Source organism: Varanus komodoensis, unplaced genomic scaffold, assembly GCF_004798865.1.
Source record: "Varanus komodoensis strain SLA01 unplaced genomic scaffold, ASM479886v1 scaffold14_1, whole genome shotgun sequence".
Classification (NCBI taxonomy): domain Eukaryota; kingdom Metazoa; phylum Chordata; class Lepidosauria; order Squamata; family Varanidae; genus Varanus; species Varanus komodoensis.
Genome location: NW_025335438.1, coordinates 4,865,718 through 4,890,633, shown reverse-complemented (window position 1 = coordinate 4,890,633; position 24,916 = coordinate 4,865,718). Strand labels below are relative to the sequence as shown.

At 40.3% G+C, this 24,916-nt stretch overlaps 1 protein-coding gene across 1 annotated transcript in view; it reads left to right on the top strand.

The window, feature by feature from the left end:
- CNBD1 (cyclic nucleotide binding domain containing 1) overlaps positions 1-24,916 on the top strand; it is a 166,968-nt gene that overhangs the window by 80,993 nt on the left and 61,059 nt on the right. Inside the window, exons 5-8 of the mRNA XM_044424328.1 lie at positions 4,537-4,682; positions 8,763-8,923; positions 17,577-17,711; positions 21,591-21,723. Coding sequence (XP_044280263.1) covers positions 4,537-4,682; positions 8,763-8,923; positions 17,577-17,711; positions 21,591-21,723 — 575 coding nt within the window. The remainder of the gene's footprint in view (positions 1-4,536; positions 4,683-8,762; positions 8,924-17,576; positions 17,712-21,590; positions 21,724-24,916) is intronic.

The following is a 24,916-nucleotide window of genomic DNA, read 5'->3' as shown; positions in this document are numbered from 1 at the left end:
TTAGGAGGTGTGGGCTGCGGAATTATCAGTACGCTGATGATACCCAGCTCCACCTCTCATTCTCCACCAATCCAGGTGAGGCAGTGGCTGTACTGAACCAGTGCCTGGCCAAGGTAATGGGCTGGATGAGGGCCAATAAACTGAAGCTCAATCCAGACAAGATGGAGGTCCTGTTGGTGGGTGGCTCGGGATTTGGGTGGGGGACTTGGGCCTTGTCCTAAATGGGGTTGCACTCCCTCTGAGGGACAGGGTTCTCAGCTTGGGAGTGCTTCTCGATCCTGAGCTGTCATTAGAAGCTCAGGTGACGGCGGTGGCTAGGAGCACCTTTATTCAGCTCTGGCTGATCCATCAGCTGCGTCCCTATCTGGAGAACGATTGCCTGGCGACAGTGAATCACGCGTTGGTAACTTCCCGACTAGACTTTTCTAATGCGCTCTACGTGGGGCTACCCTTGAAGATGATCCAGATACTTCAATTGGTGCAGAATAGAGCTGCCAGCTTGCTGACAGTGACTGGGCGTTGTTCTCATATAACCCCAGTTCTCTGTCAGCTTCACTGGCTCGCTGTTGAAGTCTGGGCCCAATTCAAGGTGTTGGTTATGACCTATAAAGCCCTTAACAGCTTGGGACCTGGTTATCTGAAGGAACGTCTGCGTCCATATATGCCCTCCCGCCCCCTACAATTGGCAGCGGATGCCCTTTTCTGGGAACCCTCCGTGAAAGATATTAGGAAGATGAGTACCTGGAGGAGGGCCTTCTCTGCGTTGGTGCCCAATCTATGGAATGCACTCCCCAGAGAGGTCCGCCTGGCACCGTCCTTATTTGCTTTTCGGTGCTAGGCAAAGACCTTTTTATTTAAAAGTTATTTTAACTGTTAATTTATTATTATTGTATTTATAGATTTTAATGTATATAGCTGAGATGGTACCAGTTTTTAAATTATTAATTGTATCTTTTTATGAATGTTGTGAGTCGTCCCGAGGCTTTGTTGCGATGGGGGTGGCATAGAAATGTTTTAAATAAATAAACCGGAGCAAGCTCCAATAGTGGCAGAGGAAATGATCAGAAAAGGTGATAATGATCACCATGTGGCTGTTTTTTCTAGGCTTATAGTGCACTTGATAACGAGCTGATAATTTTTAGGAACACAGTGATGGGACCCATAATGCTAACACCATTTTAGGTTGCCTTGAAGCATTGTAGACAAAGCAACATTGCAGGGAAGGTATAGGATGTGGAAGTACATTAGAAATGCCTTGCTGGATTAGACTGAAGAACTCGGTGGGCCAGTCTTCCATCTTCAAAAGGTTCCAGTCAGGTGCAGAGCTTTATTTATTTAAATTCATATTTGAATATCTTCCCCATCTTTAAGCCCCAGGAGCCGCCCAAGGCATCTTTCAAACATCATTTTAAAACAGCACAATCTGCTTGTTAAATCCATTAGAAAGATTGGATTGGATTTCCTTACTGTTTCTTGACAGCATCTTGAAGTCAGAGACATATTTCTGCTATGCTGTAGTGGGCATTTATTTTGCCTTTCATCCTCCAGAAATCTTGTGTTGCAGATCTTTCATTCTGAGGGAGCCATATAATTTTAACTCCTTTTCCTCCGGTGATGATTGGTTTCAAACTGGACCCTATATGGTCTACCATCTGATTTTCAAAGTGCCATATAGCTGAGCACTGCTATTGCCAATTCCATTTCTCAGCATTTTGCAGTCTTTCAGTCTTTTAGCCTGCGAGTACCAGTTTAGCCTATGGCCTCCAGACACTCAGGGGTATGGAGAGAGTGCATTTGGGGTGTACATCTTATAATTGAAAAGCACTGTGGTATTTCAAGGGCTTATCATTAAGAATGGCCAAACTTGCCTTCTTGGCAGCTGGGAAATGTACAAGCTGTTCCTCTGCATTCCTTGGGTAAAGTCCAGTTTAAAGCCATAAATACTATAATTTGGAGCATTAAATTGCTACATTTTACCTCTTTTGGATTTTTCATCATTGGAGGGAGAACTACACCTGGGCATAACAACAGACAAAGGTTTATGCACCACAGCAGGAGCAGCAGCTCTAACAGTGCCCGATAATAGTCTTCCATAAAAGTGCCCGATAAAAGTCTTCCGTGGTCTTCCATGTCTATATACTAAAGCCTGGGGTATGGGAGGCAACTCGAACTCTTAATACAGGAGGGTGAATACAACCTGAGTTGGTGGCATGGCTGGGATTTCAACAATTGAAGGCTATAACCTGTTCAAGAAGAACAGAAAGGGAGACAGAGTTGCACTGTATGTTAAAAATACATATCTCTGCTCAGAAATAGAGGAAGATGAGCTTAGTAGCCCCATCAGAGCATCTGGATTCATATAAATGGAGCAAGGAATAAAAGGAACACAGTGGTGGGAATCTACTACTGATCACCCAGTCAAGAAGAGGATGAAACTTTTGAAAGCAAATTGCCAGTGTTTCTTGGAGGCAGGATGCCATTTTTGTAGCATCTGTTGGGAGACATCTGTTGGGAGACAGATTCTGCAAAACAAGGCCCTTTCAAGAGATTCCTAACATGTGTTGTTGATAACTTCCTCCAACAAAAAGTGGAGGAAGGAACAAGAGGAACAGATATCCTTGACTTGATATTAACCAACAGGGAAGACCTAGAGGACAATGTGGCAGCTATAGGAACTCGGTGGGAAAGAGACCATGCCATACTCGAATTCTTGATTCTAAATTAAGCAAAAGCCAAATGTAACCAAATGTGTAGCCTGGATTTCAAGAAAGCCAATTTTAATAAACCCAGAACAATGTTAAGTAAAGTGCCATGGCAAGTGATTCTAATGAGAAAAGGAATCCAAGACAGTTGGAATTTTTAAAAAAGGAAATTTTAAAGGCAAAATTACAAACAATTATAACAAGGAAAAGGGGTATAATGCAACAGAAGAAGCCCACATGGCTTCACAAAAAGGATAATGATTATCTGAAAGCAAAAAAGGACATGTATAGGAAGTGGAAAGAAAGCCAGGCTACAAAGGAAGAACATAGGCAGGTAGGCCCCTTCCAACTCTACTATTCTATGATTCTGAGATTGATATTATTGCAGTTATTCTGCTCTGAGAAGTCTCTGTTAGCTGATATGGCAGAATTCTGCTGGCTCTCTGTCCTCTCAAACTCTCTTCAGCAGGGGTGTCCAGGGAAATCTTGAAGGGATGAAGCAGATGTGGGCAATGGGCACTGGCAATCAATTGAACCCGGGCAGCTGCAGAGTTTCAAAACTCTCCTAGTGGCCACTTTGTGCAACTTTTGTCAGGCAAAGCTCTGACAGCTGTGTGTGTCCAGGAAAGGAAAGGAAAGGAAAGGAAAGGAAAGGAAAGGAAAGGAAAGGAAAGGGTCAATTTAGACAGAGGAGTGGTATAGGGAGTAGTATTTGACCCTTTATCTGCTGTTTTCCTAGTGGAGATGGAAAAATCAGCCCATGAGGTCCTGGAAAAATCAGATCTGGAACCTCACAGGTCATGAGGTCCTGGAAAAATCAGATCTGGAACCTCACAGGCCATGAATGGCCCCAGTGGTCTGCATTGCTGGGCACCCGTCAAAGCCTTCACCAATTCAGAGGGCTCACTGTGGATCCTTCATGCCTCCTGGTTCTGCTGCCACTCCCCCTTACCTTGACTGCTGTTCACTTGCTATTCCAAGCTGGCAAGCAGTAAGGAACCAGAGCAGTACCCTCCATTGCTCATGGTCTGCCTATAGGCAAACTGGACCTGGAGGGAGAAGACTAGTGAAGGGATAGCCCTGGAAGTTGTGATGAAGGAAGGCTGGGAGGCAGCTCAGAGAAGAAGCTCCTCTGAGGTCTCTCTCTCAGCAGCTCCATAAAACCTGCAGCTGGTGCTATCACAGGGGGTAGTTGCCTCAAGATCATTTGAAGTATTTATCACATTTCTGGTATTGTTCTGTGCTCTGAATTGACCTTTCCAGAAATCACATTTTGTTTCCCTTAAAAAAAATTACCAGACTTGAGCAATTATAATAATGCAGGCCTGTATGTGGATGTGCTGGTGCTGGTGCTGGTATAAGTTGTGGCACATAGCCCTGAGGTGGGGTGGGCAGGGATAAGGGAGCAGGCATGGGACTCACCTCCCCTTGACTGACTCCCTCAGCTGTGATGTCAGCCGTGCCTTCAGATAGTAGAACTGTGATCACTGGAGAGGGAAGTGGGTGAAGTGGTAGCCCTTGCTGTCTCCACCGCTACGGTTCTCTTGGATCCAGCATGTCGCTGCTGAACATTTGCCTTGGCACCTTTCCTTGCATGTCTGAGTAGTTAATTCAAGTCTGCCAAACCAACCAACCCACAAACCTACCCAGACACACATCCCTCTCTTGGGCTCCTGGATGCCTTCTTAATTTTTCAGTTTCAGAGCTGTGTACCTGAGGAATGTCTTCCTGCAATGTCCTTGTTAGAAGGAAACGAGTGAAATCTTCCTTTCTGTACAGCTGTTAAATAGCAACTGGTGACATTCTCCCTTCCGTACAAACTCTCTTTCTGCAGCCCCATTCTAAGATCTTACGAAGAACACGAGGCTGTGTATAGGACAATGAAACTAATTCCTGATATCAGTGAGCAGCTTTCAGATGCAGAGATGAGGCAGCTCAGTACAACTGTCATACGGGAATACTGGGTGAAAGGAAGTACAGGTAGGATAACACTCACTTGTTGTAATATTTGTTAACACTCTGCCGTACAAACAGCTTGCTTTTTGCATAAGACCTTCCCAATCTGGTGTCCTCCAGGGTGATAAATCCACCGTACTGAGAAAGGCTGCTGTAAATGCTGCCGTCAATGCACATTTTGCATGCACTGCTAGGTTCTGGATAACATATCAAAACTCTTTTTTCTACTGTCAGCAATTGCAAGAAACATTTTCACATCAGACTTAAATGTGCTAGGTCACTCCTTTCTCCAATACCTTTTATTGAAATGTCCATCAGATTGACATACATGACATTTCTGAATCTGTCAAAAAGTTACTTTCCTTCTTCCTGTTCCCAAACTGAACAGAACTGTCATCTTGCTAGGACAATGCATGTGACAGCTGTTTACTGGGAAGTGCAGTGTGCAGATATGGTGTGTCTAGAATCTATGGTGCACTTTCTGTCTTAGAAGGGAATTATTTTTCCTATTAATACCTTATCTGCTTTCATGTATCCTCTATCCATTCCTTCTTCAAATCTCTCCTCACCACCCCTCTCTCCTGGTTACCAACAAAAACTATGCAACAAAAACTACACACCTACTTCACAGGGTTGTGGTTGTAAGGATAAAATGGAGCTATGAAAGCTGCCCTGGGTTCGTCACAAGCATTAAAAAGGCAGGATGGAAATGCATTGTGGTGGTGATAATACGCAGGTATTTGCCCTTTCCCTTTGTCACACTCTCTCCCTGTTGTTCCCCTGGGACCAATGATCTGCCTAGGTTTCTTATATTACTGTGTAAAGCACAGTGTACATCAGTGGCATAGTAACAACATTCTGCTTTGCTTTGTGCATTGTCAAGTCACCAGAACATTAAATGCCAATACTTGAGCCTTATTGTGAAATATAATAAAGGGTTCATCTTTCTTAATTTCTTATCATGAGAGCAATTAAGTTTAGCTGCTATAGATAAAGGAAGACTGTAAAAGATAAAGAATTGGAGAAAAGACTGGCACTTATGAATCATCTAAAAGGAAGAAATGTATAATATAAAAGAAGGGAAAAGAGAATGCCTGTTTGCATAATTTTTGCATATGCTAATCTATATGTATACATGCAAGTGCAGAACAGATAGTAGTAGTTATTGTCTAGTATATTGTTCAGGTGCTGTTGATGATTAACCAAATAGCTCTTCTTTTTTTAAATGAAATTGTATATGCGTAGGATCATCCAAATGGAAGTTGCCTTCAGACAGGACATCCCTTTCAGAGGGGGGCTGTCATTCATAAACAAAAAGAAAGAAAGAAGAGAAAAGAAAGGACACATAACCACTCCATTGAAGAAACTTAATTGTAGCAGCCAAACTATATGTACAGCATTGGAACTGATAGTTGACTTTATCCATGTTCCACTACCAATTCTGAAGCCCACAATCCTTTCTACCACTCTGACAAGGACATTCATGGTCCTTCTGTAAAGTCTGTGACGTCCACTGTGGTTTGTATGTCAACATTTCTAAGTCCAGGTTTCTGTCAGTTAGCAAGGATTATGTTGCTCCCACGGATGGGCTGTCACATCACATTAACCTGGACCAATTCTTGCAAGGTGGCTTGTTTGAGTTAGCCTGACAATCCATGTACTTTTGTAGGGGTTGTTGTACCCACATTGCATTTTCATGTCATGCAAACTTGGGTGAGCAAAACAAATGGCAACAGAGGCAAAACCTCCTTCTTGCCCTTGCCAAGTTTGCCTGGGCATCTGCCATCTCCCACATGTGCTCAAACATGATTGTGAGCTGTTTTTGGCTTGTTTGTTTGGAATGATTTCATTTGTTTGTTATTTACCTTTTTTGGGAGGTGGGGAGTAAAATCTGGTTTTCATGATCCCTGTTTTTAGAGGGCAACTGGTGGTTTTTTTGACAGGGGCATATACAGCTTGGGCACTTTGAAGATGCTGTCAGTGGCTGTCAAAATGGAGATTTCACAATCTCAAAAGAGAGAGAGAGAGAGAGAGAGAGAGAGAGAGAGAGAGAGAGCTGTAACAAACAGAAAATGGCTCTGGGAAGACTGAGGAGGATACAAAGGGAGTGAGGTGGTGAACAACCCACAGTAAGCCCAGTTATTTGTTGGGTGCATCATGGATTGTTGACAGACAAACCAACCCACCATAGCTTATTTCCAGGTTGGGTTGGTGTGATGTGGGAATGTGCCCTTCTACCAGTAATCTCAATCCCTTGGAAATGTCCATTTTGAAGAGGTAACATTGTGCTGATCTTTTACATTATAGAAACAAGTCACCTAAAGTGAATATAGTAAATGAAGGACATGTTATTAATAGACAGACAAAATTGTAATCTAAGCAGGCAGAAACTACATTAGCATAAATTATGTTGAGATAATACAAAGGACAATTTTAAGGTCAAAGCTTATGACTCTGGTGATAGTGATGAAAACTGGCATCTTGCTTGGCTGAGTGTAAATTTGGGGAAACAAAATGACTCTGTCCAAATCTCCTTTGGTATCTTGGGCACTGGAGCAGTCGAGTTATGTTGAATTAGGTGCTCTGTTCATTTAATATACATTCAGTTAAAGCTGGTGTGGTAGCAGAGAAAGTGGTCTAAAATTGAGCTCCAATGTGTGCATGAGATAAAAGCTAATCTTAATGACTCAGACTGTAACATTTTGCCTTTCAAGGGAGGGGGGAAACTGCTTTGCATCAATGTGCAATCTTTTCCAGTTCTTTGAACCTGGTTAAGCAATATTTTCAATCTCATCTGATTTGGCAAGCTAAAAATAAATACAAAATTGATTTTTTTGCTAAGTAAAACTGACTTGATAGGAATAATACATGCTTGATGAGTCTTTAATCTCCCAAGATCATTTTACAGACAGAGCTTCAGGAAAACCAAGTGTATGAAAAAATGGAGTTATGTAGTTGTGTAATAAGGGGGTTTTTTTAAATCCTAATTTAATTCTCAGATATCTTTTTAAAAAATGCTAACAACAGTATTTTTATCATTTATTTTGAGATTCAGAGAAAGGAACTTGTATGCCTTAAACCAAATATACCTTAATGCAGTCTTCCCCCAATTTGGTATCCAGATACTTTGGGTCTCAAAAGATGACTGATCAGTCCCAGTCATCTGGTCAATAGTCAGAAATGCTACAAATTGTTGTCCAAAACTTCTGGACAGCACCAGCTTTGCGAAAGTTGCCCTAATGTCATAGTAGGCAGTTCAACATTGGGTCTACAGTAAATCAGTCCTTCAACATTTCACAGATGGAACCGGGAACATGCTTCTAGCACCTCTGTTATCCTGCTTCCTTCCCTCCCACATCATGCATTATTCCATAGGCTCTGTGCTTATCCATTTTCTCTGCAGTCCTCTGTTGGTTTAACAACCAGAAACATATTTGTTGTTTAGGATAAAGATGTAGCGGGACAGAGCCCAACTTCACCCTCCCTGCCTCCCTCTATCTTTCTCTCTCTCTCTCTGTAGAATTTGTCAACAACCAGTCAAAATGGTCTTGATAGACAGACTGTGATGCCCAAGAGGATCCCGCAAAAGGAACAAAAATGGGCATAGATCTACATAAATATGCCTGTGATTGTTTATATGTAGAAATGCCAACTTAGCAATAATTGCTATAATTAAAATAGAAATGGAAGCTAGTGACCAGGTGACCTGTGTGCCTGCTGAGTCATGGTCCAGGTGCACACTGATGCTGGGCCAGTTCAAATTTCCAGCAGCAGCAGCTAGGGAAATGTATAGTCTCCTTTTCAAAATGAGTGTGTGCTTTTCATGGGATGTTCCAGAAGGGATAAATTGGCCCCCAGGCTACATGAAGTTGCCTACATCCGATTTTGATGTTGGTGCCACCAAGTTCAAGCATATGTACGTTCTTATTTTGGAAATGAGACAATTTCAAGGGAAAATTACATCAAAATATGTTTCATAATTACTGGTGTAGATTTATTATGTTTTTTATGTTGGCTTCATGCTGCAGACTGTCAATTTTGTTTTCTGTAATATGCTGATCAAATACAATTTGTTCTTAATGTAATTTTTAATTTTAATTCCAGTGGATGCAAGCCAAGGGCTTTATGCAATTCTCAAAGGCTCCGCTAGACCACAGTCAAAGTTTTACAAAAAAATGGTTGGAGGAAACTTTGTTTTAGCACACAGGCAGAGCTCAACCACCAGCGCCTCTAGATTGTCCCGGTCATCATTGTGCTCAATCATGGTGAGTTATAACAAAGGCACTGCCATTAAAGAAGTAATACTATTAGTAAGAAGGCCAAGTGGATGTTTATAACTTTCCTTTGTCATACACAAGAGGTAAAAAATGGAGGGACTATAGAAAAGAAATGTACAAAATCTTTTTTTAAAAGTCTAAAATGCCATTGCAACTTAGTAATGGGGTTTTTTTCTTTTTAAATTTCCCTCTTAGCAGATGTGCTTTCATGTGTTATTCTGGTAAAATATGAAACTTGCAATTCTTCACAAAGTTGGCTTGCTTAAATTCTGTCAGCTCCAATAGGATTTAAACAGCCTTGCATGCACAGTCAAGGTGAATAACTGCTTGTAAGGAGTAAGGGATGTACCCACCAGTGAAATAGAGAGTACCGGAATGGATTCCTCCTTTCACATAAAGAGTTTTGGATGTCCCCCACCCCCCACCCCATCTGCTCTGTAGACTTGAGAAAACCTCTGGAGTACATTTCACAGATCCACAAGGAGTACAGACAGTGGGAGAAAGGAAAGCCCCATTATCCCTGTGTAATTCTGTTCCTACAGCACTGGATATAGTCTGATGGCTACAGTGTTAAGCCTTTGTGTATAAAAACTAGCCTGCTAGAGATTAAAAATAAAATGAAATTCAGCATTAAAAAGCTGGATCAGAAAAGGTTTTTTTTCCCTTTTCCAGAAATCCAGAATTGATCTTGAACCCCAAATCTTTCAGTTGCCTTGAACCTCAACAGGAACAACAGGAACAACAAAACAGACATCAGTTCCAAATAAATGATACATTAATGAGGGAGTAAGTTTTGGGGGGTTTAACAAAAGTCTTTCCATGTCTCCTTTTCCTGAGAGGCAGACAAAAAGACTATAGCCCTAGTCAAATTGGGAGGATATTAGCAACACCTGAACTTCTGCCACCCAGAGATATGTATCTGTTTGGGACTACTGGGTGCAGTTTTATAAATAAAATAAACAAGAAATAAATAAATCTCCCCACCCTTAAGCTACTCTGAATAACCCATCAAACTTAAGCTACTCTGAATAACCCATTACAAGTTCACGTGGCACTTAATGCTGAGTTAGTGTGCTGTGTGAACAGCATGCCACAGTAAGTGCTATTAGATCTTATTGGGTTGAGGTGCAGAGTTAGAACAATTGTTGTTGATCTTTTTCTCAATGTACATTTATAAACATCACAGTCTTCATCAAAGTTCAGGAGATGAACATGATAATTTTCTTGCCTTTTGGCAAGAATAGGGCCTTCCCAGTTGCAACACCTCAGTCATGGGACTCTATCCAGAGAGGTTTGGCTGGTCCTTTCTTTGATGGGCTTGTACTTGCTATGCTTGGAAGTCCAGTATCAAGGCTGAGCTAGAAGCTGCTCTCAGAGGTAAGCCAGGCATGGTGGTGCAGTTAGGTAATGGATGTTTTTACATCCTCGCCTCTTTAGAGGGTGCTGTATATATGTTACTTCACTCACTTCAAAATGTGGGAAGCCATACATGCTTGCATTTGGGAACCTCCACTGTCCATTCTGCTGGTTGAGGCCTTGGATGCCTGTCCCCAAGTCCTGCTCTAATGGGAGCAGGACTGACTGGGAGGTCAGAAACATGACTCAGACAGGAGCCAGTTCTGAGGACTGCCTACAAACGCATGATATCCAGAACATAAAATCCCCTATCCCTGTATCTATTATTTAGGGCCCTGAGTGCCCATTCATGACAGTAAAACTAATTTTAAGGGCAACTGTAGCTGTAGAGGGTTAGCCCCCTGTAAAATTCTTGAAATTCCATCTTGGTGCCATCACTGCCACTTTGAAATACATGTGAATTTTTAATAGAGACCTTATTTATCACCCTCTGTATGGACATTCTTTGATGCCATTGCACATTTGGTTGGAATTGGGTGAGGTGGAAATTAATGGATGATGCTGTTTTATTTGAGGGGATTTGATTATGAAATTAATTGGCAGGCTGAAATTAATTAGCTGGATTTACCTTCTGTGAAATTTAAGTAAACATTGGCCATTATTTCTAAACCTCCATCCATAGAGGCAAATTAACAAATGTAACCTTTATGCAGATTTGGGTTCTGTGAGCTTGGGCTTCAGAGAGCTTAAGTGCCCAGCGGTGCCCATTCAGGCTAGTATGATCAACGCAGACTGGATGGCTTCTTGAAATAATTGCCCTATAGTCAGTTTGCCATCGCAGCCTGCTATCCCGTTGCCATTCCGGACACAATATACCTTAGAGTGATTTGTTTGCTTTGTTTTCCCAAAATATATTTCCCAAATATATTGAAACAACCTTATTTCAGCTGAAGCTGTTGAATAGAATAATGCATAGTTGGATGACTTGTTTATGCAGCATAATCCAAGGGAGGGGAATTTCTTCCTGCTTAAAGGCCAAAATCAAATCTGAAGCAGCTCTTGGGTCCTGCATTTAAGGGGTGAACAGAGCCAAAGGAAAAAGAATGGGCCCAAAGTACAAAAACTAGCAGTACAGGTTAGCTTAAAGCTCTCACTACCAATAAATAAGCTTTAGGAGAGTCATTTTTTTGTTTTAGAATGTGGGAAGGATTAAAAAGCTGAGAAATCAGCAATGATTGGTGGTTGCGATAAAGTGGACTGGGACAGATTTCAATCACAGGAGGGGTGGATTTAGACTCTGTCCCTGAGATAATTCACCCTCTGACATATCTGCATAGAAAGGCCCTGTTTCTATAGAGCTAAATGGTTGAGTAGGCAGTTTCTATAGTAAGAATCCAAAGGGGTTGACCATTCTATGACTTGAGAATCTAAACAAGTGACATAATGACATTGTCTAAACTTTGAGGACTGGTTTGATACTTGAGAAAATACAAGAGCATGGTGGAAACTGTACAGGAAATGAAGATTTCTGTGTCAGGCTTTTGAGTCTTGTGTAATGCAAAAGTGGGGATCACTTTCCTTCCTTCTGCAAGCTGAATTGTTCTGATTGGCATGAAGCGGTTGGAGGAGGTTGTTTGATTTTTGTGTGGCTAGAATTGTCACTTACAATCACTGACAATAAGCTTCCAGCGACCAGCTGGAATTGGTGCCACAAGGCTTACCTTGAAAACTATTGTGTCTCATACAAGGTCTCATCCAAACAAAACATTGAATGGATTCTGAATGCCTCTGGGATGCAGGAGCAAATGGTTCACAAAGACGCTGTCTTTCAGAATTCCTTGTGCGAGGTTGCCAGAATAAAATAGTCAACCTTGGGCAAGAATGGCAGGGAGAGAAGATTAATTCTCCTTTATTCTTTCTGTCTAAATTGGATCTGTCTTACAGATTGCCAGAGGTGTGTCAGAGCTGTTTTCTGAAAAGAGAGAGAAAAGCCAATTTTGAATGTGTTATTTGGTGACAGCTTTAGCTGAAGTTTTTGTCACTGTAGGCAAAGTATAACATTAGTTAGCCAATCCAGCCATGGTATACTGCATTTAATTGTTGAAATGAGATGGCTATTGTTCTGGGCATTTTTTTAAAAAATGCAAACACATTCAGCATTGGCAGAACTTGTTGAGAGGAAATTATCTTTGATAACTGCTAAGTGAAAGCAGCAACTTTCACTCATGCAAACAAATGAATGCACAGTTTCCAGGCACTTACTTTAGATTAGCTGTTTAAGCAGTACCTAGGAAGTTTCTGTAATTTCCACCTCTTAAAACATGCAAAAAAAGAAGAAAAGGGCCAAAATGCCTACTTGTCCATTCAGATATTTTTGCTTTGTCAGTCTGTTCCTTATTGCATAAGGAAAGAGGCATTTTTGTTTGTTCAAAAAGGAGAACCAACAGCAACAGAAGAAATGCCTATGCCAAAATTGTCCGAGTGCTGTAACAACCTATAGTGATCTCTTGAAGAACTTGCAACCTCTGAAACGTAGGCTTCCAGAATGGAAATGCAGAAAGCTACTTAAAAGAGGGTGGTGAAAACTAGGTTTCATATGGAAACATACTTGACAGAGCCTTTTATATAACAAACAATTTCCTTCCCTTACCATTTCTATGTATGCACTGTTTATATGCCATTCAATGTTTGCCAGACTTTGCTGGTCTGCAGGACACCAGGTTGGTATGTCTTCCCCCCCCTCATACAGTCCTCCTGGTAAATGAGAATTCTGCATCATGTATGATTTTTATTATTATTATTTTAGTATTATAGGGTTTTTTGCAGCATTCTATAGCCAAATCTTCCTAGGCAGTTTACAACAGTTCATCAAACAGGCAATACAATAAAATTTCATAAAACTTTTCAAAATAGAAAAAAATAAAAACAATTTGCAAACAGCTGAAACAACATATGGAGTAGACCTGTAAACACCTGGGACTGTTATACGCCTCGAGCCATCAGGCCTCTTTGAATATCTTAAATTGTCTTGGCATTAGAGAACTTCTTAACACGGTGCAGAAAGAATTATGCTTATCACCTTGTAACCAAAGGTGGACTAAACAAATTAAATCAAAAAATGAATAAATAAGAGGATCTCATCAAAGGAACTTTTTAAAACCTGCAGGCCAATATTAAAAGAGGAACTTACAACAAGCCCCGTTGGTGACTGAAGATGATACTGGAGGCTTGCAACACAGGGCCAAACCAATGCATTCAAAAAAATCAGAACCCTGATGTGGACACCTCCAGGATCCCCTCAAGATGCAGTGCTATAGAAAGAAGTCTACAGTTCCCAGCATTACCCAGCCAGGCCTGCTGCCTGGAGGCTTTTATTTTTTTGCTCAATACATGCATAGGATTGTGCCCATAGCCTGAATGCCAGATGTGATATGTTTGGTTTCACAGTCCTTGAGCTATAGCTCTGCCAGACCCATCCATTTTAATATAATTTAAGAAGTTATTATTATGGCTTCTATAATATAGAAGATTCTTGCCCATATATTTCTCAGGATGGATTTTGCCTTTTTCAAAACAACAAAACACTGAAACAACATTTTTATTGAGCCATTTACCACACCCCAAAATCTTCCCTGGTCAGTCAGTGCTAGCTCAACCCCACTGGCTACATGTGAAGTTTGATTTCTGCAGGCTCTCTTGCCAGGAAGCTTTATGGTGTTTCCATACCATGAATGGTAAAACAGCAATTCCAGGTCTAGATAACTGGAGGAGTCATGATGAAGCATGAAAACCTTAGTCCAGATAATTTATTCTCTCCTTGGTTTTGGAAAACTAATCCTCTCATGCAGGAACTTTGGAACTGGGTCGGAACAGTGAGATTTTGCCATGGCTTCTCATGTCATGTAACCCCACCCATTATATATAAACACAATACATCCTAATAACTTTTTTCTCTTTGTGCTATTTATATTTACTATGTACATTAATTGAATGGCTACATGTGTAAGATAAAGCCAAATTGAGGGGAAAAGGAGAGAAAAATACTTCTTGACAAATATTATAAGTGAGTTAGGCATAGAGAGAATAACAATAAAACCTGAACATAAATTCATTACTAAAAGAGAGTACATAAAACAGCTTTTGAATGAACCCAGCATTGTAAACACCAACAACATTTGCATTATGAAAGTTTGTGAAATTTACAATGCATACAACTTTGACTGTATGGAAAATGCATACAGAGGTCAGCTGTACAGTATTTTCTAGGGAAGTCATAGAAGGCAGCTCAGTTGGTTACAGTGGATTTGGTCTGAGCTCATCCTGGGATTATTTTCTCCTTGTGGGGTTCTGTGATGCAGTCTGGAAATGTGTAGTGGGCATAAAGGAATTCTCCTGATCTCCATTTGCTCTCCCATCTGATGCTTTCCCTCCTAAATTTCCTCTCCTGGTACCTCCATGAGACTCTTGGTTCCAGGGAGGAAGCAGGCAGGAGGACGGTGGTTCCTGCTGGTTGCACATGTCCCCATGGATGATCCTGGGATTTAGTGGGTACAAGGATGTGATTCATCCTTTTACTCATTAGCCTCATGTTGTTTGTTGCTTGGTCTAAAAGGACTTTGGATGAATTCTCACAGTATTGGCTTCAGTGTCAGGAATAAGTTCCTGTGATTTCCCTTTCCAGTAGTAGGTGAGCACTCCTAACAGATGACCAGAGTTTCTCATATGTGCTGAGTACTAAGTATGCCCACTGAATTATTTGGGTTAAATTGACTGATTCCCCCTTAAAGATGAAGCCAAATTTTGCCATCAGAATTATTGATGTATTGAATCTCCATCAGCCCAAGGACTGAATTCCATGGGTAGATGGGGCCAAAGGCAAAAAAGGACAGGGTCAACATTACAAAAAGGGACAGCACATTTTGCCTTAAAGCTCTCCTGCTGGTAATTAAGCCTTAGGAATAATTTAGAATTGAAAAAAAACCTGTACAGAAGTCAGGAAACCACCAAACCATTTGTGGTTGAGGACCACCATTCTTTTGTGGCATGATTGGCTGGGCAACCCCAGAGAACTGAATTAGGTCTCAGGAACTGAGGATTTGTAACTGGGCATTACATAGATGCCATCCAGGTTGAAGTGGATGCAGAACAATATTATCATAAGGTATAACAAATTGCTCTTTAGCATTCTGTTAGTCTCCTACAATAGATGCAATGGGGGGATAATATTTACAGAGGCATACATTCTCAGGTACACACTTACAGATTAGAGAAATAATTTTGCATTTAGAGTTTGCAAACTGTCCAGATGATGTTCCTTTTCCCACCATGGTCCCAACAAATATGGTCTCTGAAGCTGCTATGAAATTCTGGAGCAAAGCTCCTGTTAGTGCCAATAGAAATTGCCTTCCAAATAACAGGTCAAGGGAGCAACTTTTGTTTGGACTTGGGGGGGGGGGAGGTTAACACCCCCCCTCCTGCCACCAAGTGCAATTCTAATCCTGCTCACGTCCTTCATAGTAGCTATTAAGTTCTTTTCCAGTTATCACTGTAAATTTTACCTCAACAAAACAATATAAAACATATGTAAATATACAAATAAAAGTATTTGTATATTTGTGATATGTAAATATGCAGATAAATAGATATGTAAATATACAAATGAAAGTATACATCCAGATGTATAGATTATACATAAGCTTCAACAAAGGCAGCCAGATATTCCTATGTCCACATAGAATGACAGCTGTATGTCATCTGCTCAGATATTGAAAGTGCCATTAAGTCTTCAATCCACTGCTCTACAGGAGGTGAAACTTTATCTTTCCAGTGTAGTAGTGTCAATCTTTGAGCTGTCAAAAGGGCACAGAAAGCCTATTTACATTGACCAAGCTTTAATATCCAAGAAACACAGTTTGAAAGGGCATATACCTCAGATTTTAAACAACATGTTAAGGGTGCAGTCCTATGGCTTCCTGACATACTCTGGGAGGCTATATGATTTTCACGAGTCCCAGCTCTAAGATCTTAGGATCTCACAGGTGGGAATCCAAAGGCCAAGCTCCTCTGCCCCCTCACAGCCATTGGGAAAGAACCACTCCAGCTGCTCCTTCCCCAAGGTTCATGCTGGGCCTTTGAAGGGATAACACAGAAACATGTTTGGGGACAGGGAGAAGATGCTGGAGCTACTGAGTTACTCCAATTGCAGTTGGCTTGCCAGTCTTCTTCCCTCACAGTCTCCAGAACTAAAGCTAAATACCTCCCCCAAGCCCACCTCTCTTACTTCACTGCTACCATTAGATGTTTATACCCCTCTGTGTTTTGGGGCTTATGAAGATCTGCCATGGGGGAGATAGGAGTGTGTCCTAACTGATTTAGTACACTTAAGGCACAATCCTGTGCCAGTTTAGATGGGTGGGGAGGAGCCCTTCAACAATTCCCAGCCTTCTCAGCCAGCCATGTGGAGCCATGGGGGAGGTATTGGGACTGGCAGTACCATTAGTTTGATATAGCCTCCTTTTAGCTGATGACTTTAATTTCTATGTCACACTGAGCTTTAGTATAAATGTTGTCAGGGTGGCTGAAACACAAAATGCTAAAAGAGGTGTGATAACAATGCTCCTGTTGTGGATTTGGTAGAAGAAGGCATTATAAAACATATCACAGCTTCTGGTTGTCCCAAAATACCCATGACAAATAATCATTATTGTATTTTAAGTTCTGGGTAAAATATATAAACTATCCTTAGTGGCTATTAGGTTGAATGCTCAGGATATCTGAGAATGTTTCGCTTGCAATATATAGCAACAGGAAGAAAAGGTACTGATAATGTTTAGGTTGTATCATTATTCAGCTCAGTTCAGGAGGCCCTTCTATGAGAGCAACCCCTCAGGGAGGTGAGAGGGGCGGCAACCAGGCAAAGGGCCTTTTCCGCTGCTGCTACTCCTTCCTTAGGGAAATTTGCCTGGCACTGTCTTTATTTCTTTTCAGCACCAGGTGAGGGCATACCATTTTAGATTTTTTTTTAACACTTAGCCCCTGAATGTTGTGGACCTTTTTTATACTGTTCCTATAGATGTTTTAATTTGTGAGTGTTTTAGTAGGTTTTAAACAAGTGTTATTATGTTTTAATATGTTTAATGTATTGTAAGCTGCCTAGGAAGGCCTCGGCAGTTATAGGTGGCCTACAAATATATGTATAAATAAATAATTAATTTTAAGTATCTTACAAAAGTAATAGGAAAGCATGGTTGAATGTAACTCAGTTTGTATGCCATTATTTTGGAAGCTTCGTATAGGATGTTGCTTCGGGACTTTGGAACCACTCCCTGCAGGGATGCAACAAGATGTACTAACAGTTGTTACAGATGATAACTGTGACTTTCTCAAAATTCCCTCTACAGATTACTTAAGAGTAAAAGCGGTAAGTATTTTTTTAAATCTTAAGGTATATCTGGCAAAACACAAAATGTATCATCCTTTTTAAAATAAATTATGCCATTTTGTTTGAGTTGCTGCCCTTCATAGCTTCGTGTCTTGTTTTAAGTACCTGCAATACAGGCTTGCTTTGGGGCTATATATCTAAAGTAAACATGGAAAGAATCCTGATAGCAACTCACCAAAGTGGACAAAGTCCAGCTGCCATTTGTTAGCTTGCCATGTGGTAGACAACCTCCCTCAACTATTTCACATCCACAAAGGAAGGAAAAATAGGATGCCGTTCATGGCTGTTGGGCTACATATGGATTGATGGGTCAAGTTGTGCAAGACTTCAGGGAATGAAATGTGAACACACTTTATATTTATCATATTGCTTTGAGCTCAGTTTTCATGTTTATTTTACAAAGCACCTAAAATTCTGTAGCCACTATACAAAGAACTTTTGACCACCCTAACAGTGGTAAGTTTGAGAGCAAAAATGGCTGTGGAAAGGCCTGGGAGGAATGGTTGGTGCTAGATTTAGTTCTGCCCGAATGGACCTCTGCTTTGGAGAATGTTGAGGTCAATTTGGAAGGGCCGGGTGTGGTGATGCTGAAATTCATTTATTTCAAGGCATACATTTTTGAAATGTGTGCTATTACCAAATAAGAATATGCCAGAGATTCACTTAGTCTAGCTTTATTTCTCCTTGGGATCTACCTGGAGGGGAATTTGTACTTGCTGGGGCAGAATTCAGTGTGTGATCAGAAAATCCATACATGCATTCCGCACAACAAAATAAAGGCATTCAACAAGATGTACACATTTGATAAATATACAAAGCAATGTATAAAATTCCAAAATGCAGAGAAACACACTTAGTCAATGGGTGTCTGCCTCCATATTGTACATTATTGTATGCATTACAATAAAGTAGACACATTTCTATATGGAGTTAAAACATAAATAAATGGAACAGAGCAAGCAAACCTCAAAAGCAGCCAGTCTCATCAAACTCAACAGATCTATCCATCCATCCCTGTCACTATATTGAACATAGTCATTTAATTGAGTAATAGACTAGAGGAGTACGTTTTGAATCCATGTATTATTTATTTTAGCATTTCTTGTTTACTCTATAGTACAGAGTGTTCCGCCACAATTGGCTGTTGGTGAGCATGCATAGCCACATGTGTGGCTTTGAGCAGACATGAATGAGCAATCTGGAAAAATGAAACATAAACATGTACCTCTCTTTCTTTCCAAATATGGGCTTATCCTGTATATCATTATGTAAATCCAGTGCTTTTTTTGTAAGAAAAATGGTGCCGGAACTCATGAAATTATTACCTTTCACATGTAGTCAATCACTGTACACACACCCACACATGTCACTTGTGTAATGAAACATAACGGTCGCTGCCTGCAGTAAGCTCTCAGTGTGCGACCACACGACCAATCACAAGCCGAGCAACACCATCACAACCAGCGCAGACGAAGTACGCATTCATTGGATTCAACACACAAGCAGCCCACATGCACCGTTTTAATGATTTTGCTGCCAACCTGCTAGGCTCAACAGGGCGATTCAAATCCACGTGGACCAAACATCAACTTTTCAAAAGTTACTTTTAAAACTTGGAAAATCTGTTGAAAAAAGGGCGCCGGAACTCCGTTCCAGTGCGTTCTATGATTAAAAAAAGCACTCTGTAAATCCAAAATTTGATCTAGTTGTACCATTAAGCCAATCTAAATCCAAAAGCCTAAATATGTATTTGTAGCATCAAGCATGCAATTAAGCACTAGATGACCATTTACACTTAAGAAACGTATTATTTTTCTATTTTTAAAATGCTTTTTTTAGCCATAACCTGAAAATATAAAAAAAAATCTCATTGCAAATGATGCAGACACTCGGCATAATCATATGTATATCAACTTAGAAGTAAGTTGCACAGTGTTCAAAGAGGCACTAAACTGGTACAACAAGTATGCAACCTTATGCATGCTTAAATGGAAAAAAGTCCCACAGCTACCAGCATCCCCAGCAACCATGGGAATTACATGATATTTTATATGATTTAATTGTATGATTTAGAAATATCTGGAAAGTCAGCAGCATTTATTTATGAGTATACATGCATAGGATTGTGCTTAAATTGTTGCCTTTATTGTTTGCTTGCTTGTTTGTTGGGGATAGCAGCATTTTCAGTGTTATTAGAATGAATTTTCTGTTTTTCCAGCTGTATGCTCAATTGTATCTTTGTCCAGCAATTTAAACTACAGGACATTTTTTAATTTCCAGGACTGAGGTGTTAAAACCTGATAATGCCTGAAAGCTAAATGCTCTGTAAAGAGTACAAGATTGTCTACTGTGAGTGGGAACCAAATCTTGTTAATCTCAGATTGGAACTACATCTCCTTTAAGGCTTCTTTTTGTTGCTTCACAACTCAGACACTTTTGATTAGCTAAGTGACAGCATCTACTTCAAAAGATCAGTGAGCCCTTTGTTGAGACTGACAGAATTGACTTGGAGATTAATTTATGCTGCAAACACAGTGTATTAAAAATAATTGAATATTCTCATTTAAGAAAAAATGAGATCATTTTCTTTTTAACAAATTAAAATGAGCAAACAAGGAGTTAACTATAGTTCTCAATTTATCAATATATCAGAAGCTTAGCTACACATCCATGAGATAGAAGCTCATTAATCAAACAACAATCTCTTCATATACTTAGTGGCAAATGTGAATTATCCAGCTGCTTAGAGCAATGGTTAGCTGGAGCATCAGCAGGCCTTCATGTAGCTAACAAGGTATCAGGTCTTGTGTGCACATTCACCTGCTGTCACATTAGGAAATATATGGTGCCCAGGCACGTGCGCACCAAAATATATGCTATGAACTGTTTGCTAAAGCTCTGTTCTGGCATTCTAGATCTTAATATAGTAAAGGCATAAGAAAGGGTAGCATGCTAACTCCACTCTTCTCCTCATTCATTTCTGTTGTCCTCTAATCATGGAGGATGACTTTCTGAAAAGGAGAACTTCATGTATCTCGTGGGGCTGCTCTCATGGAAGCTGACATTGACCATAGACTCAGCCTACTGAAGAATAGCTAATTTAAAACTCCATTTTAAAAGGTAGCAGTTGGATGCAAACTTGTTGGTTGACATGTGATATGGCCATCAGCCCCTGTAAAGACTTGGATGCACCTGAAGATCATAGGCTATCATGTCCTGGAAAAAATTCTAAAGTATGGTATGAGCTGAAAGACATATGTAAACCATAGACATTCGTAAACAAATACAAGGGGTCTACACAGACAATCATGAAACATACATTCATCAGCACAGAATAATTGAAACTGTTTTGTGATTGTTCAGGATGATACAAGCATCATACATTCAGGGTATTGAGCAATATCTACAATTAGCAAGACAGTAATGGAGTAGTTAAGTAAATCATCAGATCTAATCATGACACTGCATCCCTTCTCTTACATAATGAAACCAGGAACTACATGAGTAATAGTCAAGAACATCATGCCAGGACATGCGTCAGAAACCCTGCACCATCAGAAATCAGAAATGCATTCCTTATTGTTCCTAAATATAATTATCCATAATTCATGTCACATTCAGTCTAAATAATTTTATTCCTATTCAAATTGTATATTATGTTCTAACTGTAGAGTAAATTAGCTGCACTGTGGTAAAACCCATACTAAATATGAGCTTCACAATGGTTTACAGTTCTTAGCACCTCTATGGATTGTGCCTTTTTCCTCATTATATTTGTTTCCTTTTCCTTTCTTTATGAATATATTATTTATTGCTCCTCTTGAGCATGGTATTCTTGAGCATGAAACTGTCTTTCAGGACATAGCAAAGCGTGAGCATCTTGCCAAAGAAGAATTAATCTGTGGCTCTCCATTTTATCAGGACTGGCCTATGGTATTTATATTTCAGCTGACTGCTCACTTAAAGTGGAGGAAGTTTCCAGTAGACCATGGTGAGTGTCACTGACATCAGCTTTGCGATCTTGGCTTTTGTGTGTGGAAATCAAGGGAAACCCAGCCTGTCCCAGTTCAGACCTAGATCTGTGTTAGGGTTAGGGCTTGATATGAAATGTGGAACCAAGCACCTAGGCAAGGCTTTCATTGTGCAATTTCCTTGCCTAATTGATGGAATTGCCACCATCTTTCCCTGTTCTCAATGCACGCCAGTTGTAAAGGGCAATAGTCTGTACTGGAGGGCCTCCCATTCACTGTGCAGTCTCCCCAAACATGTCAGAACCTTCATTTCCCAGGGTCTCTGATCCTTGCATAATGCTGGTTTTTGAGGAACCTTTGGCAAGATACCTTCAATGTGCTGCTTCCCATAGTTAATCTACCTTTTTTTCTGCCATTGCCACCAGCAGCTACATCTCTTCCACCTCTTCTTTATCATTGCTTGTCAGCCTGGGAACAAGTAGGCAGTGCTTCTCCTCACTACCACCGTTGTCTAGGGTAGAGCAGATGAATAAGCGAGTTGCAATGGAGAAGAGGAAGAACAACTTCAGAGGACCCTTGTTAGTAAGCCGCCCCGAGGTTTCGGCAAGGGGCGGCATAGAAATGTTATAATAATAATAATAATAATAATAATAATAATAATAATAATCTGGTGTGTAGGACCTCAGCAGATGCCTAGCAATCCCCCCCTTTGATGCTATATACATTTCAAATCCTCAGGAGGAATCAGTAAATGAAGCATGTAATGTGATGACATGTCAATCTTTCTAGGAGTTGAACATTATGAGCAGAGGGAGAGGAATTGGATGGGAGAGCTGCCATTTTTACTTTGTGAATACATATAGGATGTAGCATTTTATTATCATGAAGGAATACTTCCACTGAGTTATTGAATTATTATTGAATTATTCCTGTAGACTATGCTTTATTCATTATTTTATCCTTATAAAAACCTTATAATACCATTTTAATGAACTGGTTCATACTAGAATGAATTAATGGGTAATCTGGGCTGCAAAAGAAAAGCAACAACTTTATCAAACTCTTTTGATTAATTAATTGTTTTTAAATGCTCATTATTCCTTTCTTTGCCATGAGTGGTGAACAATTTGATTATCTGATTGTGCCACAGCATGTATCTCCGTACTTAGTATTAGCTCATAAAAGAGGTAAAAAAACCTAACTAAATACCATATATCATCTGTCGCATAATCTCATTAGAAATCCATTTTCCTTTTCTGTTAGTTTGTTTTGGTTTGGTTTGTATGATTTATATAATTACTCTTTTGGCTGATCTTATTGAGATCATGATTTTCAACTGCTTCCATTAAGTGCTGGAACACAGATTTGTAGGAATAAGCAATTTTTGGTTCAGACAGGTACTATAAATTGATGTCTCTCGGTTCTGCAGAATTTCGTAGTAGTTTACAATGACAATCTATTATGTGTACAGTGAGGATCGGAAGCTGCTGTGCTGGCTCTTCCATTACCTTTCTGAACACGCAGAGTCAAATAAAAACAATATGAAGTAACCAAAGAGTATATTTTGTTCCTGTGAGGAATTGCAATGGAAAGCAGGCTCAAGAAATACTCTTGTGTCGGCATGGGGAGCAGAAGTTGGTAAATGGACTTGGCTGGAAGATGTTGGGAACTGTTGTCTTTTTTTCCCCTTTCTGAACATGCATAGGATTAGGCAGAAAATCTTAACTTGTCTGCACCATTAAGACTCCGCCTCTCCTTTTCTCTCCCAAAGAATAATGCATGAATCAACTAATAAGTAGCTGCAACAATCATCTCCCTTCCTGCTTCAGTTTATGCTTGAAAATAGTTAGCCCCAACTTGGTACCCTCCAGATGTGCTCTAAAACAGCCCACCTGATCCAGTCTCCTCACTGGGCTACCCAACAGGGGATGTTGGGCACTGTAGTCCAACACACCCACAGAGCATCAGGATGGCAGGAAGGCTTCTCTAAAAAGTAACTCAAGGAAATACAGAATTCAGATACCCTTTTCAGTGCAATTGTAGGTTGGGCCAAACCAATGCTGTATGGGTAAAGAAGGGTTTGTTTCATGTAGGGATGTGTCTTGGGCTTATGTGCTTCTCCCTATTCCTTCTTTAGCCCCTTAGGGACTTAGGTATTTGCCTCCAACTTCACATTTAGGCTAATTTTCAGAATTAACAACTTCCTGAACTTAGAAATTGCATCTTCACACCCTTGTGATTATTGAGGTTCCTATTCCCCAGCATCTGATTTTTAAAATAATAAAATTCTACATTTTTCTTTTCACTTTTGTGTATCTGTCTTCCAGTTAAGTTATCTTTCTGCAGTGGATTTAACTTTTCACATGTAACCTGTAATTCTCTAATGGGGTGGGCGATTGGTGGCCCTCCAGCCCTTGTTGGAGTGCATCACCCAGAATCCATGCTGGCTAAGGCTGATGTGTGTTGCACTTTGACAACATTTAGAGGGCCCTGACCATAAGAGCACAATCCTATACATTTATCTGCTCAGAAGTAGAAATCCCAAGTGGGTATTGCAAACCTATGGTTCCTGGGAGGACATTCTGGGGGCTTTAGGGTATAATTGATCTCCCCCATCAAGTGTGGAGGGTGTGGTTCATCCTCAAAGGGGACAATCAGACTTCACGCATAGACTTCACTAGCAATGAAACCACAGGTGGAAGGTCCTTTACTGGAGTGGACACAAATATGGTGTTGTAATATGTTCCTTTCAGGTATATGGGGGTATGGAGTGGGGAAACATACACTGTGATATGCCATGTAGATCTTTCAGACAGCTTCTTAAAATATTTTCTCCAATGAGTTTGTTGCAGACAGGATTTTGTTGCCCCTCTTGGAAATTTACACACCCGTCTTGTAATATTTAAGAACAGGTGTTTGCCACATGGTCATGGTTTACATTTTTTTCTTCCTGTTCTCATGTGTGTGTGAGAACACTTCCATGGAGGCATCCATTATACAGCATTATGTACCTTTAATTGGTAAAAATGCTTTGGGAGGAAAGGTGCTGCATAACTATAAAATATTACTGCACCTCACTCTGCTTAATTGGGACAGATGCTGTATTGTAAATCTCCCAGGAAGCTGGTTTAACCTAATGATAGCTGACTGTTTATGGCTGATTCTTAAGGGGCCTGTATTAGCATAAACTGTGAATAATACAAATTGATTTAC